At 36.0% G+C, this 23137-nt stretch overlaps 1 protein-coding gene across 2 annotated transcripts; it reads left to right on the top strand.

Moving 5' to 3' along the window:
- On the top strand, positions 1-22560 carry LOC137240474 (leukocyte receptor cluster member 8 homolog). 2 transcript variants are annotated; one of them, XM_067766789.1, is made up of 6 exons: positions 1-221; positions 326-1689; positions 19127-19805; positions 19870-20071; positions 20181-20388; positions 20459-22560. In XM_067766789.1, exons 2-6 carry the CDS (start codon positions 461-463, stop codon positions 20613-20615), a joined length of 2475 nt encoding a protein of 824 aa, XP_067622890.1. In that variant the 5' UTR covers positions 1-221; positions 326-460; the 3' UTR covers positions 20616-22560. The 2 variants fall into 2 exon arrangements, with proteins under 2 accessions (XP_067622890.1, XP_067622889.1); XM_067766788.1 differs by having other exon boundaries at positions 320-1689.
- The last annotated feature ends 577 nt before the right edge of the window (positions 22561-23137 follow it).

Raw genomic sequence — 23137 nt, 5'->3', positions numbered from 1 at the left:
CCTGTTACAGTTACAGTTCAGGGAACGTTCCATCATTTATATAGAAGGATTTTACTGAGCATTTGAGAAAGAAATACGTTATTCATTAACATTTTGATCAACACAAATGTTTTATAAATATATCATATAAACAAAGACTTTTTAAATTATTATATTATAGAAAAGTTTAGGTTTAGTGCATTAAATGTGCATATAAAAGTGTCGTCATCGCACGTATTTGGGTGAGTACAAAATGGCGGATGACAGACATTTGACTTAGAATTTTTTCCTTTTGATAAAGATTTGTATATACATATGTTCATGTATTCATTCATTTTAGTTACAGTTTTATAAAGTAAGGTAAGTTTTGTAAGGCATAAACAGTTCAAAAGGGGATTATTTAACTTCAAGGACATTTGAGAGACTTCGCTGTGCTACAGTCAGTCGGAGCAAAATCCATATCGATTTTTGCGTCTGAAATATGTCTGAAGCTGTAGCTGCACCCTTAATACCACAACTGCAAGAGATGCAGCAGCAACATAACAATAATGGCCCAAACGCTGCCACATCACAACAGTGGTACTCAAATCCTTGGTACGCCAATCAACACTACCAACAGCAGTACAGTCAATATTATCAATATTATATGCGTTATGGATTACAACAACAACAACAACAAAGCAATAATGCACCTCCCGGATTTAGCAATTCGGTTATACCGCCATCAGAAAAAAATTTGCCACCTTTACCCTCTGGGCCCCCACCTCCACCACCAATGGCACCTGGTTGTAATAACCAAATGCAAGGTAATCCAAAAGGTTTTGGCGGTATACGATTTAATTTAAATCAGCAAAAACGTTTACCAAATGCTTCAAACCCACTGCAAAATCCCAGCGGTATAATGACTCCGCCAGCTTATCAAAGCAATAATGTAAATAATAGCAATGCAATGGGGTTAATTAACAGTCCAAACAACAACAATAAAAAGAAGCGTAAGCGTAACAAGAAACAGAGTCCCATACAACAACAGCAGCAGGCTGCTTTTGATGCGCACTTCGACAATGTAACTCCAAGTCCACAGATTAATGCCAGTTTCGTGAACACATCTTTACCTCCACCCACGATTCCACCTCCCATAACCGCGGATTTGTCCAAGCCGCCACCACCAATTGTACCGTATCAAAATACCAACGGTATTGGCCCAATTGAACCAAAAAAAGAACAGCTGCCAACAGTTGGCACTGAGCAGTCTTCCGTATGTACACCGGCGAAGAAAGTTAATATGTTTAATAATCCAAATGATGCTTGGCCTGAGTCATTGAATAATTATGTTGCCCGATGCTATGCCAAATGCGCCACCGATTTAGATAAGGATCAGATAGACATATGTTTGAAAGGCAAAATTATGGCTGCTGCGAATCGCAACGAACTTTGGACGCGTGACTGGGATAATGAACCTATACCTAGTGTACATAGTGAGAGAAACAATATACAAATGCAGATGTATAATCAACAACAAAAACACCAACAGCCACTACAACATACCAACAACATCCAAAAATATAAGCAGCAAAATCAAATGAATCAACAACATTCATCACAACAAAAGAATGCTAAAGGTATATCGCGAAGTTTAAATGCGCGTTTAGGCCAACGAAACTCATTCGGAAACACACATCGATCTTCTAGGGATTCCAGAAGTCGCTCTCGGTAAGTCTTTTATAATGAATGATGACTGTCGACCATTATAGGGCTCAGATTACTATATTTTTATTTCCAATACCACTCAAAATTAGTGGAAATAGAACCTGAATCCATCGTTGAACCTTCTTGAAAAACTAAACTTTGAGACCTTGATCACGAATATTATAAAACCTCACATGTATTTTTAAATTTAATGTCATGATGTTAGTCTAATTAGAAAAGTTTGAGCAAATTCGCTTTATATATTATTAATCTGCGCTGATGCAAAGTTAGAGTGACTGGTAGCGCTAATTCCACGGTAACTCAAAAATGGCTAAGCGCAGGCGAGACGCCGGTAAGCCCTAAGAAGCGAGATATTTTGGAAAAACGAAAATATGTGAAAATTCGCCTCGAATATTTAATATGAACTTAATTCCACGTTTATATTGGCAAAGTAAAGCATGTGCAAGCTATGAGCTTCTCTGCGAAGTTAGATATTTCCGACATATTAAATTTGTTGAATTTGGCCTAGAATTTTTCAAGACGCTTATTTGCGATTAATTCCACTTCTATATTGGAAAAGTAAAGCATATGAAAATTTTAAGCTTATCCCAAATTCCGCGACTCGTCCTCTTTTACCTAAAATGGCGACAAATTACTGATCCTAAGTGAACAATCTAGGCAATCTAGTTTGGATACTTTACAACAGAGAATACATAAAATATATTAGTTATGTCTATTTGAAATAGTTTCGTTTCTGATAAGCTAGTTACAAAAGCTTCAATTAAAGTAAATTTAAAAAGCAAAGTAACTGTTGATAATCACCCTTATCGCGAAGTTCACGCGGAAAAGTGTTCGCCTTCACTTTTTTTGTTCGGGTGAACTTTTTCCGCCTATCGGCAATTTCGGGCGAACAAAAGTTCACTTCGAAACAGCTGATCTCTATTGCGAATTGGCAGTGAACAAATAATTTACTTACAATTGTGTAAATTTTGTAACCAAGCATATATTTCCTTAAAATACTACAAAAATAGAAATAAAAAATTTATAAAATAATGTTTAGTATTGCACTTAGGTTGGTATTGATTGAGCGTGAGGAGAATATACATAAATGTGAAACCGGTTCGGAGGCAATTAAGAGAAAGTTCTAACCTTTGGAGCTAAATGATTCACTGTAAGCTAAAAATTACTATTTTCAGCACTTTTGAAAACAAGTTAATTTTTTCAATTAGTTTTCGCCAATATTACAGGCTAAACAAGTCGGCATTCTAATATTTGCTAGTTATTCTTTCCACTCCTTGCCACCATTGAAGCAAAAATTTGGAGTTCCACTAATTGTAAAATTGTGTACATGTCTTCGTTTTTTCGCATAGGGAAAAGGCGTCGGAAAGGACCATGAAGTGGGTCAACCAATCTTGTTTCAGTGATGTGCTCAACATTTTGGAACTGTTGCTTTGTCTACAATGGATAACTTGGCCAACTGATACGTTGTCATAAAAAATAGAATTTACAGCAATACAGGAATTTCACTTCTTCCACTCAGCTTCCGATTGTGCATTATTTATTGATTTATTTCCAATAATAAGATAACATATAATAGAGTATCAAATTTCAAAACAAAAAATTACTTAAATTTTGTTTTCCTCTCGTTCGCCTGAAAAATATAAGTGAACAAGTTTGGGTGTTCATTTCGCCCGAACAAAGAGCTGCCGATAAGGTGAAATCTTTTTCGAACACGAAAAATTTTTTCGCCACCCTCTGCGATAGGGTGAACAAAAAAAACTGAAAATTTTCGGGTGAAAATAAAACTCGCGATAAGGGTGAATATGTTTTAAGGGCACATTTTACCCAGCATTTGGCTTGATTTCTTTTTGTTTCCCACCTTTATAACGTTTCAAGTTTGTAGCTCAACTCAAGTGCCTTGAAAAGTGGGCGCTAGGTTTCTTCCGTCGATCCGTGTCCGTTAGCGGAACTTCTCTGACTTCTCAACTCAGTACAGCTGTTTTACAATGTGGTAGGCTCTTGGCATGAACAAAGTAACCAAGTGATAGGTTCATGGGTAGGGATTGAATCAATTGAGTGTGCATTCTCTCAGCATTCTTTTAAAAAATTGTCATTTATTGGTTGCATATTATAAATCTCCATTCCTGAATGACTCAACATACCTTAAATCTAAAGTGTGTGTGTTATTGAATGGTAAAAAATAATTCCATATAGAGTGGGAATGTAGGAACCATTCCCAATATTTAATGAATTTAAACTTGAAATGAATGCACACTTTTTTCCAGGCATGCTTAACGAACGAAACGATATCATTTCGTTACGATAATCAACGCTAATAAACGAAACGAAGTCTCTTCGTTTCGTTTATTAACGTTAAGATCGTCAAATTAACGTTAATTTGACGTTCTTAACGTTAATAAACGAAACGAAGTCACTTCTAGCGTTGATTATCGTAACGAAATGATATCGTTTCGTTCGTTAAGCATGCCTGCTTTTTTCCATTCAGTACTAAATATTTTTTTCCTAGGGTTCTTTTTTTTGTATACTTTCATTGCCATCAGATATGTTAAATCAATTTAGGAGTTAGGTGCAAAAAAAGGCGTAAAATTTATCAGTAGAAATAATAGCCCCTTCTAATCATTCATGTAGTTTAAAATTTAAGAATTCATGACCCTACCACCGGCTTATAATAATTGAATATTCAATCATTATTTTTGAAAAGAAACATTTACCGGCATACTGCGATTTTACCATTTCGAAAACCGCCACATAATAATAATAATAATAATAATTATTATTATTATTATTTATTATTTATTATTACGGCGGTTTAAGCCTAAAACTTAGATTATTACAAATTATAAATACATTTTAATTATAATAGTATTTCTAGCGTTTGTGGTGTCGGAATGCATGAGATTCCGATCAGCACGGGAACTGGTGGTCCCAACGGGCGAGTCTTGGAGTCATCTCATTGGGAGGTTGGAAGGACGTGTTCACAATCCTGCCATACTCCAAGACGTATGATTACAGTTTTATTCAGCCCAATTCTAAACGAAAATTCCGTGCGAGTTTTTTCCCTTCTCCCATTCCTCGTATTCTAAATAAAAATTCCTTGTGAATTTTTTCACTTCTCCCTTTCCTCTTATTCTGAACAATGTTCGAAAAAGTGGAAACCGGTTATGGGAGAAAAGTAGGTATTATGAATGTGAGGGAGAGGGAGATTTCTCTGCCATTTCATAGGAGTTTTTTCACAAGTTAAATTAAAGGGAATGCATCAAAATAGTTGAAGGAAATTGGTTATTTTAAGAAAGAACACTTATTTGTACAAATTTGTGCTAAAATATGTATTTACATTCTACCACAATATTCTCAATGTTAATACAACAACAACAACCACAACATTCTTTATTTTAAGTCGAAAAGTATATCATAAGCAACGGAAGAGCTCTTCGCATATTTGATGCAGCCATCCAGAAAATCCGCAAGGATTTTTTAAGAACGCTTAAACAGATTTTGGCATATGGCGAAAGGCGAACTCAACTCGACTTGGCCGCCAGAAAATTGCTTTGCAGAATGAATGCAGGCAACTCCGGCGGATTTGTGTTATCCCGCCGGTCTTCTTATGCTCCTCTGTTGATGATGCTGTGGCACCAATTCATTACTCATTTCAGTGAATACAACATGAAATGCAATAATGTGCGTTGTTTATACCTTATTTCTTAATTTCAAACAAATTGGCAACAATAATTAAACTTTAAAATTTTTTAAACAAAATAAGAAATGCGCAACGAAATTTCAGTTGACAAAACAGCTGACTTCGAAAATTCGAAAATCCTATTCCGCAATTATTCTTCTCCCTAGGAGAAAAGAATTGGAGGAATTTTTCCGCGGGAATAAAAAATCCGCGAGAACAAAATTCCGCGAGAAAATTTAGAATTGGTCTGATTATGTATGCTGTCGGAATGCATTTGATTCCGGTCAACCCAAAAGCTAGCAGCTCAGCAGAATGAGCCACTCTTATCGGACGGTTGGAAAGGACGTGTTTCCAATCCTCCCTGTACCAGCTTTTTAATTAATTATAATATATCATTGTTGTAGGAGTATACGTGATTCACATGAACTGTTTGTCTGGGACGAGTTTTTCAGGAATTCTTTCCCAATTTGATTGCGAGCGATATATGTATTTGCCCTGATGCATAAGGTTCCTCTGTGTATTTGGATTGCCATGTACGCTCAAGGATCAGTAACATGAAACACAGATACAAAATATTTTATCTTATTGGAATGGTTTTGCAATATTCTAATAAACTTTTTTTGAAGGTGTTTAAGTTTTCACAATTTTTAACATGATTAGGTAGTTCATTAAAACATTTCAGGCCTTTGTAAAATATATTTTGCTCGTCCATTTCTGTTTAGAGAAGAGGTAATCTAAAATTATTATTTTCCCTGATTATGTAAGAATGGGTTTCATTCACATAAACAAGTTTTTCACTTAGGTAGGCTGGTAATTTACCATGCTTGATATAAAATACAAATTTCATACTATGGTAAAATATCAACTGTTTCACACTCAACCAGTTTAGTCCATCAAGCATACTCTTTATGGAAGTGTCGTACCTCACTTTCAATATAAATCTCATAGCTTTGTTTTGCATAATTTGTAACCTGTCTACTTGTGTTTCATTGGCAATAAAGAATATTGTAGGGCAATATAAGAAGTGTGGTTCTATGATGGATATATAAACTTTCAACTTATATTTCTTACTAATAAATTTACACGATCTCTTCCAAAATCCAATTTTTTTGCCCATTTTTGCAACAATATAATCAATATGATCCGTAAACCTCAGTTTATTGTCAATCAGGATCCCTATGTACTTAAATATTTTGACATCCTTAATGCTCGTATTCATTATTTTTAGATCTAAATTAAGTGATTCTTTATTGGTCGTCCTAGATAAAACCATGAACTTAGTTTTGTTAACGTTAAGCTTGAGTTTATTAATGCAAAGCCATCTATACAATGAGTCCAAATCTTCTTGCATTTTGCTCCTTGCTATTGAAATGTCCGTTTCATTTACTTCAAGTAGCGCATCATCTGCAAACAACATGATTTTACTATCAGACCAATTCTAAATATTCTCGCGGATTTTTTTATTCCCGCGGAAAAATTCCTCCAATTCTGTTCTCCTAGGGAGAACAATAATTGGGGAACAGGAATTTCGAATTTTCGAAGTCAGCTGTTTTGTCAATTGAAATTTCGTTGCACATTTCTTATTTTGTTTAAAAGATTGAAAAGTTTAATTATTGTTGCAAATTTGTTGGAAATTAAGAAATAAAATATAAACAATGCACAGTATTAATTGCATTTCATGTGGTATTCACTGAAATTAGTAATGAATTGGTTCCACAGCAACATCAACAGCGGAACATAAGAAGAAGACGGCCGTATAACACAAATCTGCCGGAGTTGCCTGCTTTCGTTCAGCAAAGCAATTTTCTGGCGGCCAAGTTAAGTTGAATTCCTACTTCTTGATATGCCAAAATCTATTTAAGCCTTATTAACAAATCCTTGCACAATTTCTGGATGGCTGCATCAAATATGTATACCAAGAGCTCTACCGTTGCTTATGATATACTTTTCGATTTAAAATAAATATTGTGGTTGTTGTTGTATTAACAGTGAGAATATTGGGGTAGAATGTAAATACATATTTTAGCACAAGTTTGTACAAATAAGTGTTCTTTCTTAAAAGAACCAATTTCCTTTAACTATTTGGATGCATTCCCTTTAATTTAACTAGTGAAAAAACTCCTATGAAATGGTAGAGAAATCTCCCTCTCCCTCACATTCATAATACCTACTTTTCTCCCATAACCGGTTTCCGCTTTTTCGAACATTGTTCAGAATAGGAGGAAAGGGAGAAGTGAAAAAACTCACAAGGAATTTTTATTTAGAATACGAGGAATGGGAGAAGGGAAAAAACTCGCACGGAATTTTCGTTTAGAATTGGGCTGTATATTTCAGTGCTGATGATATATCGTTTATGTAAATGTTGAACAGGATTGGTGCTAATACCGACCCTTGTGGTAAGCCTATGACCACTTGTGCCTCGGATGAGACTACTGACTCGATGGCTGTTCTTTCTTTCCGGTCTGATAAGAAGCTTCTAAACCACTGCAATTCATTTTCCCCTAATACCAATTTTTTGTAGTTTATCGAGCATTATATTCATATCAATTGTTTCGAACGCTCTTTTCAGGTCAATGAAAACTGCTACTATATGTTTTTTTAGGCTCAGCTCTTCCTTCCAGCTAGATATGACGAAATTTAACGCCGTCTCGCAAGAGTGCCTTTCTCGGAAACCGGATTGTTCCTTTATAAGGATTTTATTATTTTCTAAGTAATTAAGCAGTTGATTTTTTATTACAATTTCCAGAATTTTTTCTATGTTCGGCAATGTATTTATCGGCCTTAGTTCTTCTGCCATTACTTTCCTAATTGGTACTATTGCCGAAATTTTCCACATGTCTGGCACTATTCCGGTAGTCATGGATTTGTTTATAACGGTTGCATAGAAGAAACCCATGTACGATACCGAATCTTTAATTACGCCTTCTGAAAGTAAATTTTTCCCCCCAGTTATATTGAACCTTTTTGCTATACGTATAACATCCTCAACCGTAATTTCTTCGAATTTTAAACATGACCTAGCTGTAAGTTGGAAGTCGTTCTGACTCTGAACAACTTCAATTTCCCTGTTTATATCAACAATGCTATCTATAAAGAAGGAGTACAGTGCTTCAGCAATATCGCGAGGTGTATCATATGTCACACCTTTTACCATCACCGTCAAGATCTTTTCTTGTGGCCCCGTTAAGTTTACAGCATGCTTAAAATGCTTCCTCATTAGCTTGCTATCTGAACTATTGATGTCAATATTATTCTCCATGTATTTAATCTTTTTAAATTTGATTAGTTTTTTGTAGTACTTCGCGACCATGTTATATTCGGTATAGTCACCCGTTGCTCCAGCTTGTGAGTGCAACCGGTATTTTAGTTTATTCAATTCTGTCAATTCTTGGTCATACCATTTATTTCTTAACTTTACCGTACTGTTTTTTTCAAACGTTAAGACTCCCATACAATCTACTAAACAAGTATTTATATAGTTGACCATGTCGTTGACATTCATGCTTCTTATTAAACTAAGATCGCAATTCCTCAGTAGAACCGTCAAGTTATCGGTAGAATAATTCTCCCAAGATGTTGATGAAATGACTCCTCGTAACGGGTTTGAATTACTTACTTTTATAGCAAATGAAATAGTTTCGTGGTCGGATATTCTGTGGTCTTCAAGATTTACACAAGACAGTATATCAGCGTTTGCATATAATAAATCTATTTTTGTTTGAGAAGTTTCCGCGTCTCTTGTATTGAAATTTATTTTTTGTTTCATTGCGCTACGAGTACAAATTTCATTCAGTTTGTAGCTGCTCGAAGAGTTGATATTTAAGTTTATATTGAAATCTCCAACTAGAAGTGAATTCGTACCTGATTCTAATACTTCTGATAAAATACTCTCTACGTGATTTAAAAATTCACTGTCACTAGAACTTGGGGAATGGTACAACACACCTATTTGCCACTTAATGTCCACTTGCTTTAATTTTACTATAGCACACCATACATTTCTATCAATTGATCGATTAAACCTGACTTTGTACTTGATTTCCTTTTTCAGTGATAAAACGACTCCTCCCGTATGTCTACTATGAGAGTCGCAGCGAATTAATGTATACGGTGCAATATTAATTTCAGAATCAAGAATATCTGAAGTTATACGTGTTTCTGAGCATAAAACAATGTCCGGATCCACTTCTTCTATCATTTTTTCGAGCTCTGCTTTATTTGCTAACAAACTACAAATATTCAAATAGACACATTTCAAATCGAAAACATTTATTACTGGGCTTGTACGTCTTGGTTGCTAAAAACCAACTCGTTGTTTTTCCAGTTTAAGTTTCCTTTATCATCAGTCAATTTCGAATGTTATCAAAGGCTTCAATGATATTCGAACCGCGAAACACACGGTGAAACTGCAGTTCCTTAAATCCTCGAAATATGCCAGTAAATGTTTCTTTCTCTTCAGTTTCTCTTTAAACTTCGCAAAGACAATCTATTGATTTCTTGCTATACATATGTCAAAATGGTTCTATATGTCCTACTTATTTTGCTGTTGTAGTAAAATGGATATTGTAAATGAACACATTGTGCATTGACCAAATAGAGTAAATAGTGGATATTTTTTGCCGATAATATAATTTAATTTAATTAATTTATTTAAAGTTGACGCAAACACAAAGCGGTCGAATAATTATTATAATAGACAGATATATATGTAAATACAGAGCCATTCTTAATATTAAAAAATTTGAAAAAGGTACATAGAAAATGAGTATGTTATAAACATTTGACATCGCATTGTATAAGAAAAAATAAAATTAAAATATCAGGCTAAACATAAAGAGTATATCAGTATGTAAAGCGGCAAACGAACATTCAAAGCCAATGCAGTTATACAAATCATTGTACCGCGAGCACAAATGACGCAGGGGACTGTTTCTAGCAAAATTTTGCCGGCATAGAGGTAAAATAAGGGCACAAAATGTCTGGACGCGCTAGAGGAACCGCAAAATTTAGTTGACTGATTAGGTCAGGGGAGTCAATCACGTCAATGATATTAACATAACGCCAAGTAATACTCTACGATTCTCTAGAGATGGCAAATTAATTAGAAGAAGCCTAATTAGAACAAGCCTATTCATGTATGGTTGAAGATTAGTACTTGATTCCCAGTTTAGACCTCGTAATGCGAAAATTAAAAACCGTCTCTGGACCGACTCAATCCGATGGATTTGATAGATTGGCGACCAAACAAATGAACAGTACTCGAGAATAGGACGTACCAGCGAGGTATAAAGTATCTTTGTGAAATAAGGGTCATCAAACTCTATAGCCCAACGTTTGATAAAACCTAATACACCAGTTGCTCTGTTTATAGTGGTTGAAATATGTGTGGTAAAACTTAATTTCGGATCAAAAATAACTCCTAGATCAGTTACAATAGATATCCGCTCCAAAGGGTTGCCGTTAAATATATAAGATGAAAGGACCGGCTTCACACGGTGAAAAGTCATTTGCTTACTTAATAATTTGGGAAAAATTTAAACAACGTTACATCAGGACGGACAAGGCGACAGCTGTATATGCGAAAAAAATGCGATTGAGAAAAACTTCACAACAACTAAGGCATGACGTGGCTGAATGCGTTTATAACCATTTCAACTATCGTAGGAGTACGGGTTCGACTCCCACTCCTGGGAAAAAAGGCTTTGAAGAGATTTACAAGGTATAATCGAAACAGCTGTCGCCTTGTCCGTCCTGATGTCACGTTGTTTAATGCCCCTATTACCGTTTACAACTCAACTCTGATTGGGTTGAAATTTCTGCCCCTATTACCGTTTACAACTCAACTTAGTTGGGTTATAATTAAAACAACTCAACTTTAGGACAACTCAACTCCTGTTTGGTATTACGAATTACAACTTATTTCAGTTGAAGTTGAATTGAGTTGCCAACTTCAGAAAGTGATGATTTGACAGATAAATAAACAGCTGATCAATTTGTGGCAGAAATTTAAACATTTTCAAATGTGATTTTTTTTATTAATATTACAAGAAATCTATTTTATAATGGCGAAAATGTTGGTGATTGACATGTCGCGAATACGGAAAACATTCGCGTGATCATTCCAATCCCTTGGAACTACCAAGCACCAAGTAAGAAAATGTTTAAGTGACAAATAATGAGTTATTTTGCAGATTTGAAAGGTTGCATTTTACTCAGTACTAAACAAAATTAAGGACCATTTCCGCATAAGCGTTCGTATTTTAAAATTATGCGCCACACTCCGATTCCTTGCTGACGGCAGCTATCAAATATGCTGTGGAAATGATTTTGGTGTTGGACTGGTTTTAGATATTATTGAGGAGCGTATTTGTGCGAAGTAGATTAAAACCTAAACAGAAAAAACTGTATTTTACTCAAGTAGGATTCCCAGGAGTAGTGATTAGTATCAATGGGACTCACATAATTTCACCTATTTTGGCTGCATCCGAACAGCAATTTGTACAAAATTGTTGATTATTGTTTGATTAAAAAAGGTTTAACTACCGGCTTTAAATTTATAGTTTTTTTTGGTAACGTTTTATAAGCCCGTGCACCATCTAACTCTTATCAAAAGACGGGTTTCCATCTCCGTTTTTAGGATTCGAAAGCGAAAATTAAAAATTTTATTTCTTTCGAAAGATATTTACAAAGACCCACAAAATGGCCCGAGAGGGTCCGAAATATGAGGCCCGGTCCAGTTTTTTTGCACAGAACATCTTTATGCGTTGGCGGCCTTTGGCCGCGATTCGTAAAAATAATCCTGGTTGGGTCCAACACCTTTCTGCATTGCTGTGTACAAAAAATCTGGCAAAATACAACAACCACATGGAATTAGATTTTATTAGAATTAATTTTTGTGGTAATTCTTTACGACAGCATGACACTGCTAATACGTGTCCAAAAATATCGAGAGGTATTAAACGACGCGTCTTGACATCAGTATTAATAATCCGAAGGCGGAAAATAAAAATTTAACTCGTTCAAAAGATATTAAACACAAACCGAAAAAAGACAACAACATTACAACAACCACATGAAAATCGCCAACTTCAACTGAAAATATCTCCGGACAGAGATAAAATGTTTATTTTCCTCCTTCGGATTATTGTTCTCGAGATTAATACGCGTCTTTTGGCACCTCTCTCGATATTTTTGGACGCGTATTAGCAGTGTCATGCTGTCGTAAAGAACTACAATTTTTGTTTTCGGATTCTTTAATCGGAGGTCGAAACGTGTCTTTTGATACCAACTTTGAAAATTTTTGTTAAAAATTAGGTGGTGAACCGTCTTCTAAAACGTAACATTTTTTCAAAACAACTGCAAAATTGTATGAGACAACTGCTAACTTTACAACTTTACAACAACTAAGGCATGACGTGGCTGAATGCGTTTATAACCATTACAACTATCGTAGGAGTACGGGTTCGACTCCCACTCCCGGGAGAAAAGGCTTTGAAGAGATTTACAATGTATAGTCGAAACAGCTGTCGCCTTGTCCGTCCTGATGTCACGTTGCGTCAAGATCGGCCTGAAGCTGATTAAAACATAACAAGTTCGAAGGCAGATATGTGTAACAGAGTTTTACATCATCTGCATGCATAAAAACTCTAGAATGTAATATAACCTTTGGTTAGTCGTTAATGAACAGGGTAAAGGGTAATGGACCCAAATGGCTACCCTGGGGCACGCCAGAAGTTATATCAAACGACTTTGAAAGATTGTTGAAAAATACTCAGTCCTATTTTCAAGATAACTTGAAATCCAACTTAATAAAGGCGCTGGAAAACCCAGAAGATCAAGTTTGTGTCAACTAAGAGCTCGCGATTAACAGAGTCAAATGCTTTACTAAAGTCGGTGTAAATTACATCTGTTTGTTTGCAATCTAAAAAACCATTCATAACAAAAGACGTAAATTCAAGCAAGTTAGTAGTAGTTAATCTCCGAAAACAGATACTTGAGTTTAAGTCGTTTAAATTTAAATACATCAAAGTACATAGGTATATCAGCGATTTCGGTGGAGCTTCCTAATTCCGAGAGTTTCGATAAATATATGTCTAATTCCATGCCATCGTCCTACAGGGATTCAGGCTTTTTCTATTCACCTGAGTCACCTTCCCAGTTTTCATTCATATGTGCCACGAAAAAAAAAAATGTTTCATTGGGAGAAACTCTTCAGAGGTTATTAATTTCCCTCCCCACAAAGAGATTGACTGGCTCAATCGTATTACAGTTTTTACAGCTGATGTTTTGACAGTGTTTGACGGAATATAAATATAGGACCCGAGTGATTGAGAAGGACCATTAGTCTCTCTGCATATTTGCATGGCATTTGTAGGTTGCGCAGATTTGTATTCAAAGTTAATTTTCTTTGCTATCAACACAGCTACAACTACCTATAGAGCCTACTTTAAATGACTGTAATTACAAACTATTGTGTTTGGAAGAATACATACATACATACATACATATTTTTCTTAGAAAATAGAGAAAAATAGTATATTGCTGTTGCAATTTGGAAACTCACAAACCATTATCTATACAGTATTTGACCATAAACCGCTAGGAAGAATATATGAAGGAACTTAAGAGCTTATATAATATTGTAACGAACTTTTATTTGCAAATTCTCTTATTTGCCCTTTTGCTAGGATCGTATCGCTAAACTGTTGAATAAATAACTCCAATATTGAATAACGGAAAAATGGCCTTTATTAAAATACTTCACAATAACACTCAAACTGTGCAACGAATAGCTTAATAACCAAACTCATATCTTAAAGGAAACTGACTTTCAAAATAATAGTGCTATTGCTCGCTAGATATCGTCTTACTCGTAACTGCTTGACAATTCAAATCAAACTGAATTACTTCTTACTCGCTGGCGCCGCTTTTATAGTTTACGCTGCATACTTCTAGGCTCTTCGATTTCCAGAAGTTACTAGTTGTTTCGGCTACAAAATCGCCAGCCACAACTACGTGCACAAATTATTGCTCTCTCTTGTGACAACTCAGATAAGGTATATGCATGTGTTTGTAGTTTACAGTCTCCCGCACACACATAAGCGTATAAGTAAATTCATCGGTGTGTGACATCTCATCTCTTGCTGCCTTGTATGTAAATGTTGCTCGTCGGAATGTGTACATATGTGTAGACGAAATTATTTATTCGTTTATGTAGATACATAATGATTGAATTATTGATGTGCATTCACGTCACTGCTTAGATCGGCTTAGAGCTGGCAGCACTTCTTAGTTTTGCTAATATTCGTAACACTGCCCTCCACCTAAGTCTGATCGTCCCGATCAGACAAATCTCTCGATCTAAACGCTGCTAGCATCGCCAACTGTACCACTCTTCTACTCCGTGGTTTCTCAATGCTTTGTATGCGGTAGATGGTCTCACTGAGCTTCTTCACAATCTTGTACGGGCCTTCCCAACTGCACCGAAATTGGGCTGGGACACCTTTCCGCCGGTGAGGGTTGTTTAACAGTACCAAATCTCCATTCCGGAAACCTTCCGAATTATTTTCCCTGTCGTACCTGTGTTCCATCTTACTACTCATTATTCTGGATCGTTCTCTCGCACTCTGTTGCTTGGCCAATGAAGAACTACTTTGTAGAGCTTGTTCTTGACGGATTGGCTTCACATACTCAGTATCGTTCCGACGTTTCCCAACAAAAGTGCGCTCTGGCTTGAAATCATCCTTGCATTCTTTCTGAAAAATTCTTTCAGTCGTTTTAGTGCGTCCATTAGGGTTTGTCAATGCCAGGGTTTTTCTCGCAGGTACTTTTGATTTCGCTTTATTTGGCCCATTCGATCCATCAACCTTTGCTCGATCTACTTTCCTTGACTTTCGTGGTCTTTGTCGAATCTCCTCCACCAGCACTCGCTTACTGCTGAACCCTTTTTCCAAACTGAAGTTAAGTGGCACATCTTCGTTCTCATAATGCATCACCCTTCTCTGCATATCGATCTTGATGTCATGGTCAACCAAGAAATCCACTCCCAATATAACTTCATCAACAACCTCCGCCACAACGAATTTGTGTAAAACCATGACCTTCCCAATTAAGACTTCACAGATCACTTCTCCCCGGACTTGGTTATACTCGCCAGTGACCGTACGCAACCTCGATCCAGGTAACGACTTTATTCCCCTGTAGACCAAATCAGATCGAATCAAGGAATGAGATGCCCCCGTATCTACAGTCAGTACACGCTCTTTACCATCCACATTCCCTCTGATGGTAAGACTGCTTGATTTCCTTCCAATCTGCGACACAGATATCACAGGACATTCAACAGCCGGGGCAAGTTTTCGTTCTTTACTTTCGACACGCTCTTGCTCATTTCCGCCAGCTTTGCGTTTACGGCCACCCACATTGTTGGAACTATTAGGACCAAGATCGCAATGACGTGCAATGTGACCTGGGTTGCCGCACTTGAAACATTTAATAACTCCGGCATTCTTCTGTTGAGATCCCCTTAGTGCTTCCAAAATTGTGTCTACCCACTCCGGCCTTTCTACTTCCACACGATGAGCTTTGTATGCTGGTTTACTCAATAGTGAGGCCGTTTCCTGAGTCAATGCATGTGATACCGTTTCAGAAAATGTCAGCTTTGGGTTTGCGTATGTAGCTCGCTTCGTTTCCACGTCCCGTATGCCATTTATGAAACTCTGGATTTTTACCCTTTCAGTGTATTCCACGGGTGCGTCCGCATTTGCAAGATGAGCCAATCTTTCAATATCTGAAGCAAACTCCTGCAATGTTTCATTTGCTTTTTGGTAGCGGTTTTGCAACTCAATTTGGAATATCTGTTTCCTATGCTCGCTTCCATAACGTCGTTCTACAGCAGCCATCAATGCTTCATAATTGTTCCGCTCTCCTTCGGGAATCGTCTGTAGAATTTCCGCTGCTGGCCCCTTCAATGCCACGAATAGTGCAGCAACTTTATCTTCCGCATTCCAGTTGTTTACTGCTGCGGTCTTCTCAAACTGTAGCTTAAAGACCTGGAAAGGAACAGAACCGTCAAAGGATGGTGTTTTTACCTTTGTATTGCTTGCTGAAACAGCTGGGCGGTTTAATTGCAACTCTTGTATACGACCTCTCAAAGCATCCACCTCGGCTTCGATTTTTTCCTCAAACTGAGTTATTTTCTCGTCCATACGTGCTTCGAGTTTTGATGATATACGCGCCTCTTGTGCTTCGAGTTGTACTGTTATGCGTGCCTCTTGTGCTTTCAGTTGTGTCTCCATTTTTGATGTAATCTGTGTCGACATTTCTGCCATACGCGTTTCTTGTGCTTCAATCTTCGATGTAATCTGTGTCGACATTTCTGACATACGCGTTTCTTGTGCTTCAATCTTCGATGTAATCTGTGTCGACATTTCTGACATACGCGTTTCTTGTGCTTCAATCTTGGATGTTATGCGTGTCTCCTGCGATTCTAGTTGTGATGCCATATATGTCTGCTGTTCTGCCAGTTGAGATGACACTGTCGATGTTTGAGCAGATATTGCAGCTAAAATCATGTTCAAGTCTGTACTGGTAACCGTCTGCGATGTTTCGTTCTTCTCTTCAATTTTTGTTGTCTCCTCGCCATCAAGATGAAAGACATGCTCTTCCACATCAATTCCTTCTGCTTCCATTGCTTCTCGTAGCCGTGCCTGAAGTTCGAGTTTAACGCCGCTTGTATTCAATCCACGGCTCTCCAACTCCTTCTTCAGTTGCGGGATCTTCAATTCACTTAACTTTGCCATGTCCTTGTTGTCCTCTAGAATTTATTCAACAATTCCTCTTCTGACACCAATTGTAACGAACTTTTATTTGCAAATCCTCTTATTTGCCCTTTTGCTAGGATCGTATCGCTAAACTGTTGAATAAATAACTCCAATATTGAATAACGGAAAAATGGCCTTTATTAAAATACTTCACAATAACACTCAAACTGTGCAACGAATAGCTTAATAACCAAACTCATATCTTAAAGGAAACTGACTTTCAAAATAATAGTGCTATTGCTCGCTAGATATCGTCTTACTCGTAACTGCTTGACAATTCAAATCAAACTGAATTACTTCTTACTCGCTGGCGCCGCTTTTATAGTTTACGCTGCATACTTCTAGGCTCTTCGATTTCCAGAAGTTACTAGTTGTTTCGGCTACAAAATCGCCAGCCACAACTACGTGCACAAATTATTGCTCTCTCTTGTGACAACTCAGATAAGGTATATGCATGTGTTTGTAGTTTACAGTCTCCCGCACACACATAAGCGTATAAGTAAATTCATCGGTGTGTGACATCTCATCTCTTGCTGCCTTGTATGTAAATGTTGCTCGTCGGAATGTGTACATATGTGTAGACGCAATTATTTATTCGTTTATGTAGATACATAATGATTGAATTATTGATGTGCATTCACGTCACTGCTTAGATCGGCTTAGAGCTGGCAGCACTTCTTAGTTTTGCTAATATTCGTAACAATATATATCTTTCAATTGTTTAATCAACAATTGAGGACGTTGAAATGTAGGTTAGTACTTTTTCATGCAAGCCTTTTATATGACACATTGGCAACACTTATTTAGTCCGATGACAATTTTCGGAACGGGGATGTTGAAATCTTTGTCATTTGCTTTTATTATTATTAAATTATTAGAAAAATTAAAAAAAATGCTTTTTCAATTAACTTCTTTGTGCTTTATTGCTATTTAAATATCGAAAAAAACTGGTCATTACGGACAATAATTAAATTTTTGTGTAGATAGTTTGAAGTGGCTTTAATTAAATGCAACCATGTGATATTTGAGCGGGTTTTGTGCATGTACGACATTTTTCATAATTGATTGGTACTAGAAAAGTGTGTGCACACTCAGCAAAGGCTGCACTCATTTGAATCTTATTCTGTGTTGAAAAATGTTTGTTTCATTCAATTACTTCATTCTTTCTTCGAAGAGTTCAAGAGTGCATTCTTTTTTTCCCACTACTGTATGAAGAATGGGTTTTAAGCCACATTCCTTAACAAGGAATGAATGAATGAAGAAACAGCATTCTTAAATCAAAATTTAAAATTTCAAATGATTGCACACTTTTACAGCTCTGACTGATATAAGAAATATTTTACATGACAAGAAAAAACTTTTTTGGAATTTTTATTGACGGGATAGTGACAGCAAGTGAACTCATAAAGTTTATTTACGTTGTGTGTGGCCAATATTTGATGTTACTGTTATATCTGGTTGATACAGTAGCTCTCGCTCTATAAAACCACACCAAAGTCAGTTTTTAAAAAATGGGTTTTTGGCAAGTTTGTACTTTGAGTCAGCGATATTTAAATTTGGTATTCTTGCATTGATACTGCATTCAAAGATAACCACTCCTCAATTCTTTTTGATTTGTTAGCATTTTAAATTGGCCACAACATCTCGTTGTAACTGGCACGACGTGCTTAATTTATTATTAAAAATTAAGTATTAAATCATTCGATGCAAATTTTAAAAAAAATTTGGCTAGAATCCACAAAAAGTTATCGATACTTTTAGGATTTGACCTTATTTCAACAAATTCTGAAACATGGAGCTCTTCAAATGTATTATCAGATATAGCGGTTTCATTAGTAGTAGTAAAAACGACAGTTCTCATTAGTCAGTCACAAATTTGTATCACCGTATTTATTCTAAATATGCCTTTAAATAAATATATTTTTTTATTGTTTAATTTTAGTTCGCCGCAACCAAGTAAATTCTATAAGCGTAGCCCTCGTTCACATTCACGTTCGCGATCGCGTTCGCGTAATTCGTCAAAAAGTCCACGTCGTAAAACACGTCGTAGTTCTAGTTCGGATTCCTCTGATCGTCGGTCCTCAGAGAATTTCATTCCCTTTAGCTCAGCTAGTAGGAAGCAGCATAAGATCAGTAATTCGAAAAAAAGCAAACACGTAAAAAATGTGGGCAATTCCGTAAACTCAAAATCTAAAGCACCTTTTTACTCATCCTCTATTGGCGGTGCTATCGATGATGATACGGCACGTTTGCAACAACGTGCAGCACGTTTTTCACAGGGTTCTACGAAAAAATCGGTTGTCGCGATAGCTAGTTCGCCATTCGGTCAGTCGAAACCAAAACAAAGAAAACACGGTAACACGGGCGGGCGTATGTATATGGATGCAGATGCCACGGGCGGTTTTGAGACAGGTTTAGATTTGTTAGATTTACATATTGTAGGCACAAGTAGGGATTTGGAAAAGTCTTTCCTTCGTTTGACAAAAGCACCATTACCATCGGAAGTGCGGCCCATTGAGGTGTTAACACATTCGCTACAAAATGTAAAGCAAAAATGGAAGGACAATCAGGATTATTATTATGCTTGTGATCAGCTCAAGTCTATTCGTCAAGATTTGACGGTAAGTGTGACAGGTCATAATGAGTGGAAATTATAATAATTATCTTAAAAATAATTGTTTATAGGTTCAAGGTATTCGGGATAAATTTACTGTAGAAGTCTATGAAACCCATGCACGTATTGCAATGGAGAAAGGTGATCATGAGGAATTCAACCAATGCCAAACGCAATTGAAGATGCTTTACACAGAGGTTGGAGTTAGTGATAATACTTTGGAATTTACAGCATATCGCATACTTTATTATATATTTACTAAGAATACCTTGGGTAAGTTCTGTCCAATTAGTAGTTATAAGATTAGCCTAAATAAATAAATATACCTTAAGAAATTATTATTAATAATTCTCGCAAACGACAAATAATTTGATATTTATAGATACAACAACTGTTTTGCGCTCAATCAAGCAAGATCAACGCGATAATGCAACTATTTCACATGCACTTGCTTTTAGATCAGCATGGGCGCAGGGGAACTACTGTAAGTTATTCCAGCTTTACAAGACAGCACCTTTAATGGCGGGTCACTTGATTGATTGGTTTATTGAAAGAGAGCGCAAGAATGCTTTACGCACACTTATCAAAGCGTAAGTATAAAAAATACAAATAAATTTAATACGTATGCAGTAATGCAATTTCACTATCATTTCCTTTAAGATATCGGCCCGCCATTGGCATAGAGTATATAACAAGTCTCCTAGCCTTTGAAACACAAGATAAATGCAAGGAGTGGTTGGCTGCATTCAGTTTGCCAATTATTGGCGCTAATTATGATCAAATTGACTGCAAAGTAGCAGCGACAATTAATATATAATTTAAACGTAAAGAAGTCCTTAAATAGGAAATGTTAAATTGTTCCCCCTTTACTGCCTAATATAAGGTAGAGGGCTAATTGTACTTGTTCTAAATCGGATTGTGCATGCAGGGGAGAACGATCAATTTTTCTCATAAAATAGTACGCTACACAAAACTAAGTAGTCTATACAAAAGGTTAAAAAGCGAAGATTGAATCGGCGTGAATATGACGCATAAAACACCTCTTTGGGCTCACTTCGATAGTTAAGAAAAAAGGAAGTAAGTGAACTTTTAGGTGTTTTACATTTTAACGCGTTACGAACTCTTAAACATGCAAAAACGGTTAAGCGAAATACAAATATTGGGTTCAAAAAATGTGTAAATTGGACGGGGATATTAAGTTTGTTCGGACAATGCCAACAAATTTATAGAATATATAATTAACAAAGTGAAAATATAACTAATTAATAATATTGAATAAGAACATTTTAAAAATATATTTGCGGTGATAAAGAATAGTTAAAAACTCGTTAACCTAAATCTTTCGCCGCGGTAATGTAATAAAATGTTCACAACCAACGCAAAGGCTGACAAGATCCATCGATTAGATCAACAGCTATAATACACAAGCTAGCAGTTACGAATTCAACAGCATCGACGTTAAGAGTGGAATAAAATTTTTTTGGCTTAATGATGGAGTAAGCAAACAAAAATATGTGAAAAAGAAAATAAAAAATCAATTAAGAGACTTCAATATTACACCTGCAAAATAAGCCAAAATCATGCAGCTTCAATAAAAATTCTACATGTTGTGTTGCTGCGCATCGCTTTAAAACTGAAAACTATCAACGATTTTGAAAACCAACATCAAAAACGTCAACAATTCTAACAATTTTTTTCATGCTACGCCCATTGCATTGAAACATAACTTTTTTAATCTTTTATTTAAAATTTATACAATTTTTAGTTATAGCATTTCCACGAGGCTAAATGAAAACTAATATTTTCTTCTATACGTTAGAATTGTCATATTATCTTATTGAATTGAAGTCTCCGTTGTCTCAATTGTTATGCAGTCAACACCTCTTATGTGGCTTCAATGATGGTGCCTGCAAAACAGGACATGTTTATTGATTATTTAGTAAGGCTTCTCGTAAATGTCCTAAAATCATGATATGAGCAGGCCAAAATTTTTATTGCGGCTAAAGCTAAGGCTGTTAATATTTTTTTAATCAATAGGTTTTTGTTCGTTATTGTTAGATATTCTGAATGTAAATTTTCTAATATTTTTATCTCTTCTGCAAATATCAATGAAATTGTTCGAGCCTTAACTTAAACCGTTCCTGCAAATTCGTCTGGGCTAAACAAAATATAAAGCACACCAGCTAATGCTGTGTTCCCCAATGTACTTCGCAATTCACAACATCTAAGAATATGAAGGGACGCTGTTACATTGTTACAACAAAGAGAGCTGCCTTACAAGAAACCATACATCCCTAAAGAAAGAAGTTGAATCGGATACTACCGATGAAACGCACACTGCTGTACAACAACAAGAACTTTGCTTTGTTGCACATGACCTCAAACCATGGTCGCTAAGTGAAAATAATGATCAATGTTACAGGAAGCCTGGCAACTGATTTCCAAAAATTCTGCAAAAACAGGATGGGAGCAACTAAGCAGGAATAGAAACAAAAATATGCTATTTAAGTTTAACTCCTAACTAAATTATCATCAATCGTTATTAATTTTATTAGTTTTAAGTATGTAAGAAATTATCATAGGTCCTAGATATTAAGTATTTATATATATATAATAACTGTTACTGATTTTAATTGTTTTTGACGTTTGAAAATAGCACGCAGAAGGATGCGAATAATTCCAATGCGCGCACTTGGCTAGCAAACAAAAAAGCACGTCGGTCGGAAGGTTCAATAAAGCGGCCAATTTTTTTTAATTTTAAAATAAGTACGTTTATTATTTTTCAAATTGTGTTAATTATTGGTTGCGCTAGGACTCTCCAAACAAAGACGGTAAATGGTAAGTGTTCGTAGAGGCAGATTTCAATATGCATGATTTAAAAAGCCCAATATTTTTCGTGGAACAAAGTTGTTGTAGCGCTACAACACAAACAAATTAACAAAGTGATAGCATTTCATAACACTTTGATGCGATAAAATCAACTTTTTTTCTGGGTATTGCACCAAACCAACTTTTTTTAGGAGATTGAGGCTTAAGTATAAAAAGTACTATCTCCGTTTTTCGAAGTTAGCCTCCAAAAAACAGATATCGGCTTTCGAAGTTCGAAATTCTACATTTCGAAATTTTATTTTTTTTTGTTAACGCGTTCAGGAAATTAAAAAAGTAAAAATGTGGCCGTGGTCCGCTCTTTTCCCCTTATTTGAAGGGTTGAATTCTTTTTTTTGAGAAATTTAGTATAACAGCTGATATACGAGGAGAAAATTCATGCCCCTATTACCGTTTACAACTCAACTTAGTTGGGTTGTAATTAAAACAACTCAACTTTAAGACAACTCAACT

This window comes from Eurosta solidaginis, chromosome 2 (genome assembly GCF_040869045.1).
Source record: "Eurosta solidaginis isolate ZX-2024a chromosome 2, ASM4086904v1, whole genome shotgun sequence".
Taxonomy (NCBI): Eukaryota; Metazoa; Arthropoda; class Insecta; order Diptera; family Tephritidae; genus Eurosta; species Eurosta solidaginis.
Note: the sequence above shows the minus strand (reverse complement) of the source record. Positions and strands in the feature narration are given on the sequence as shown.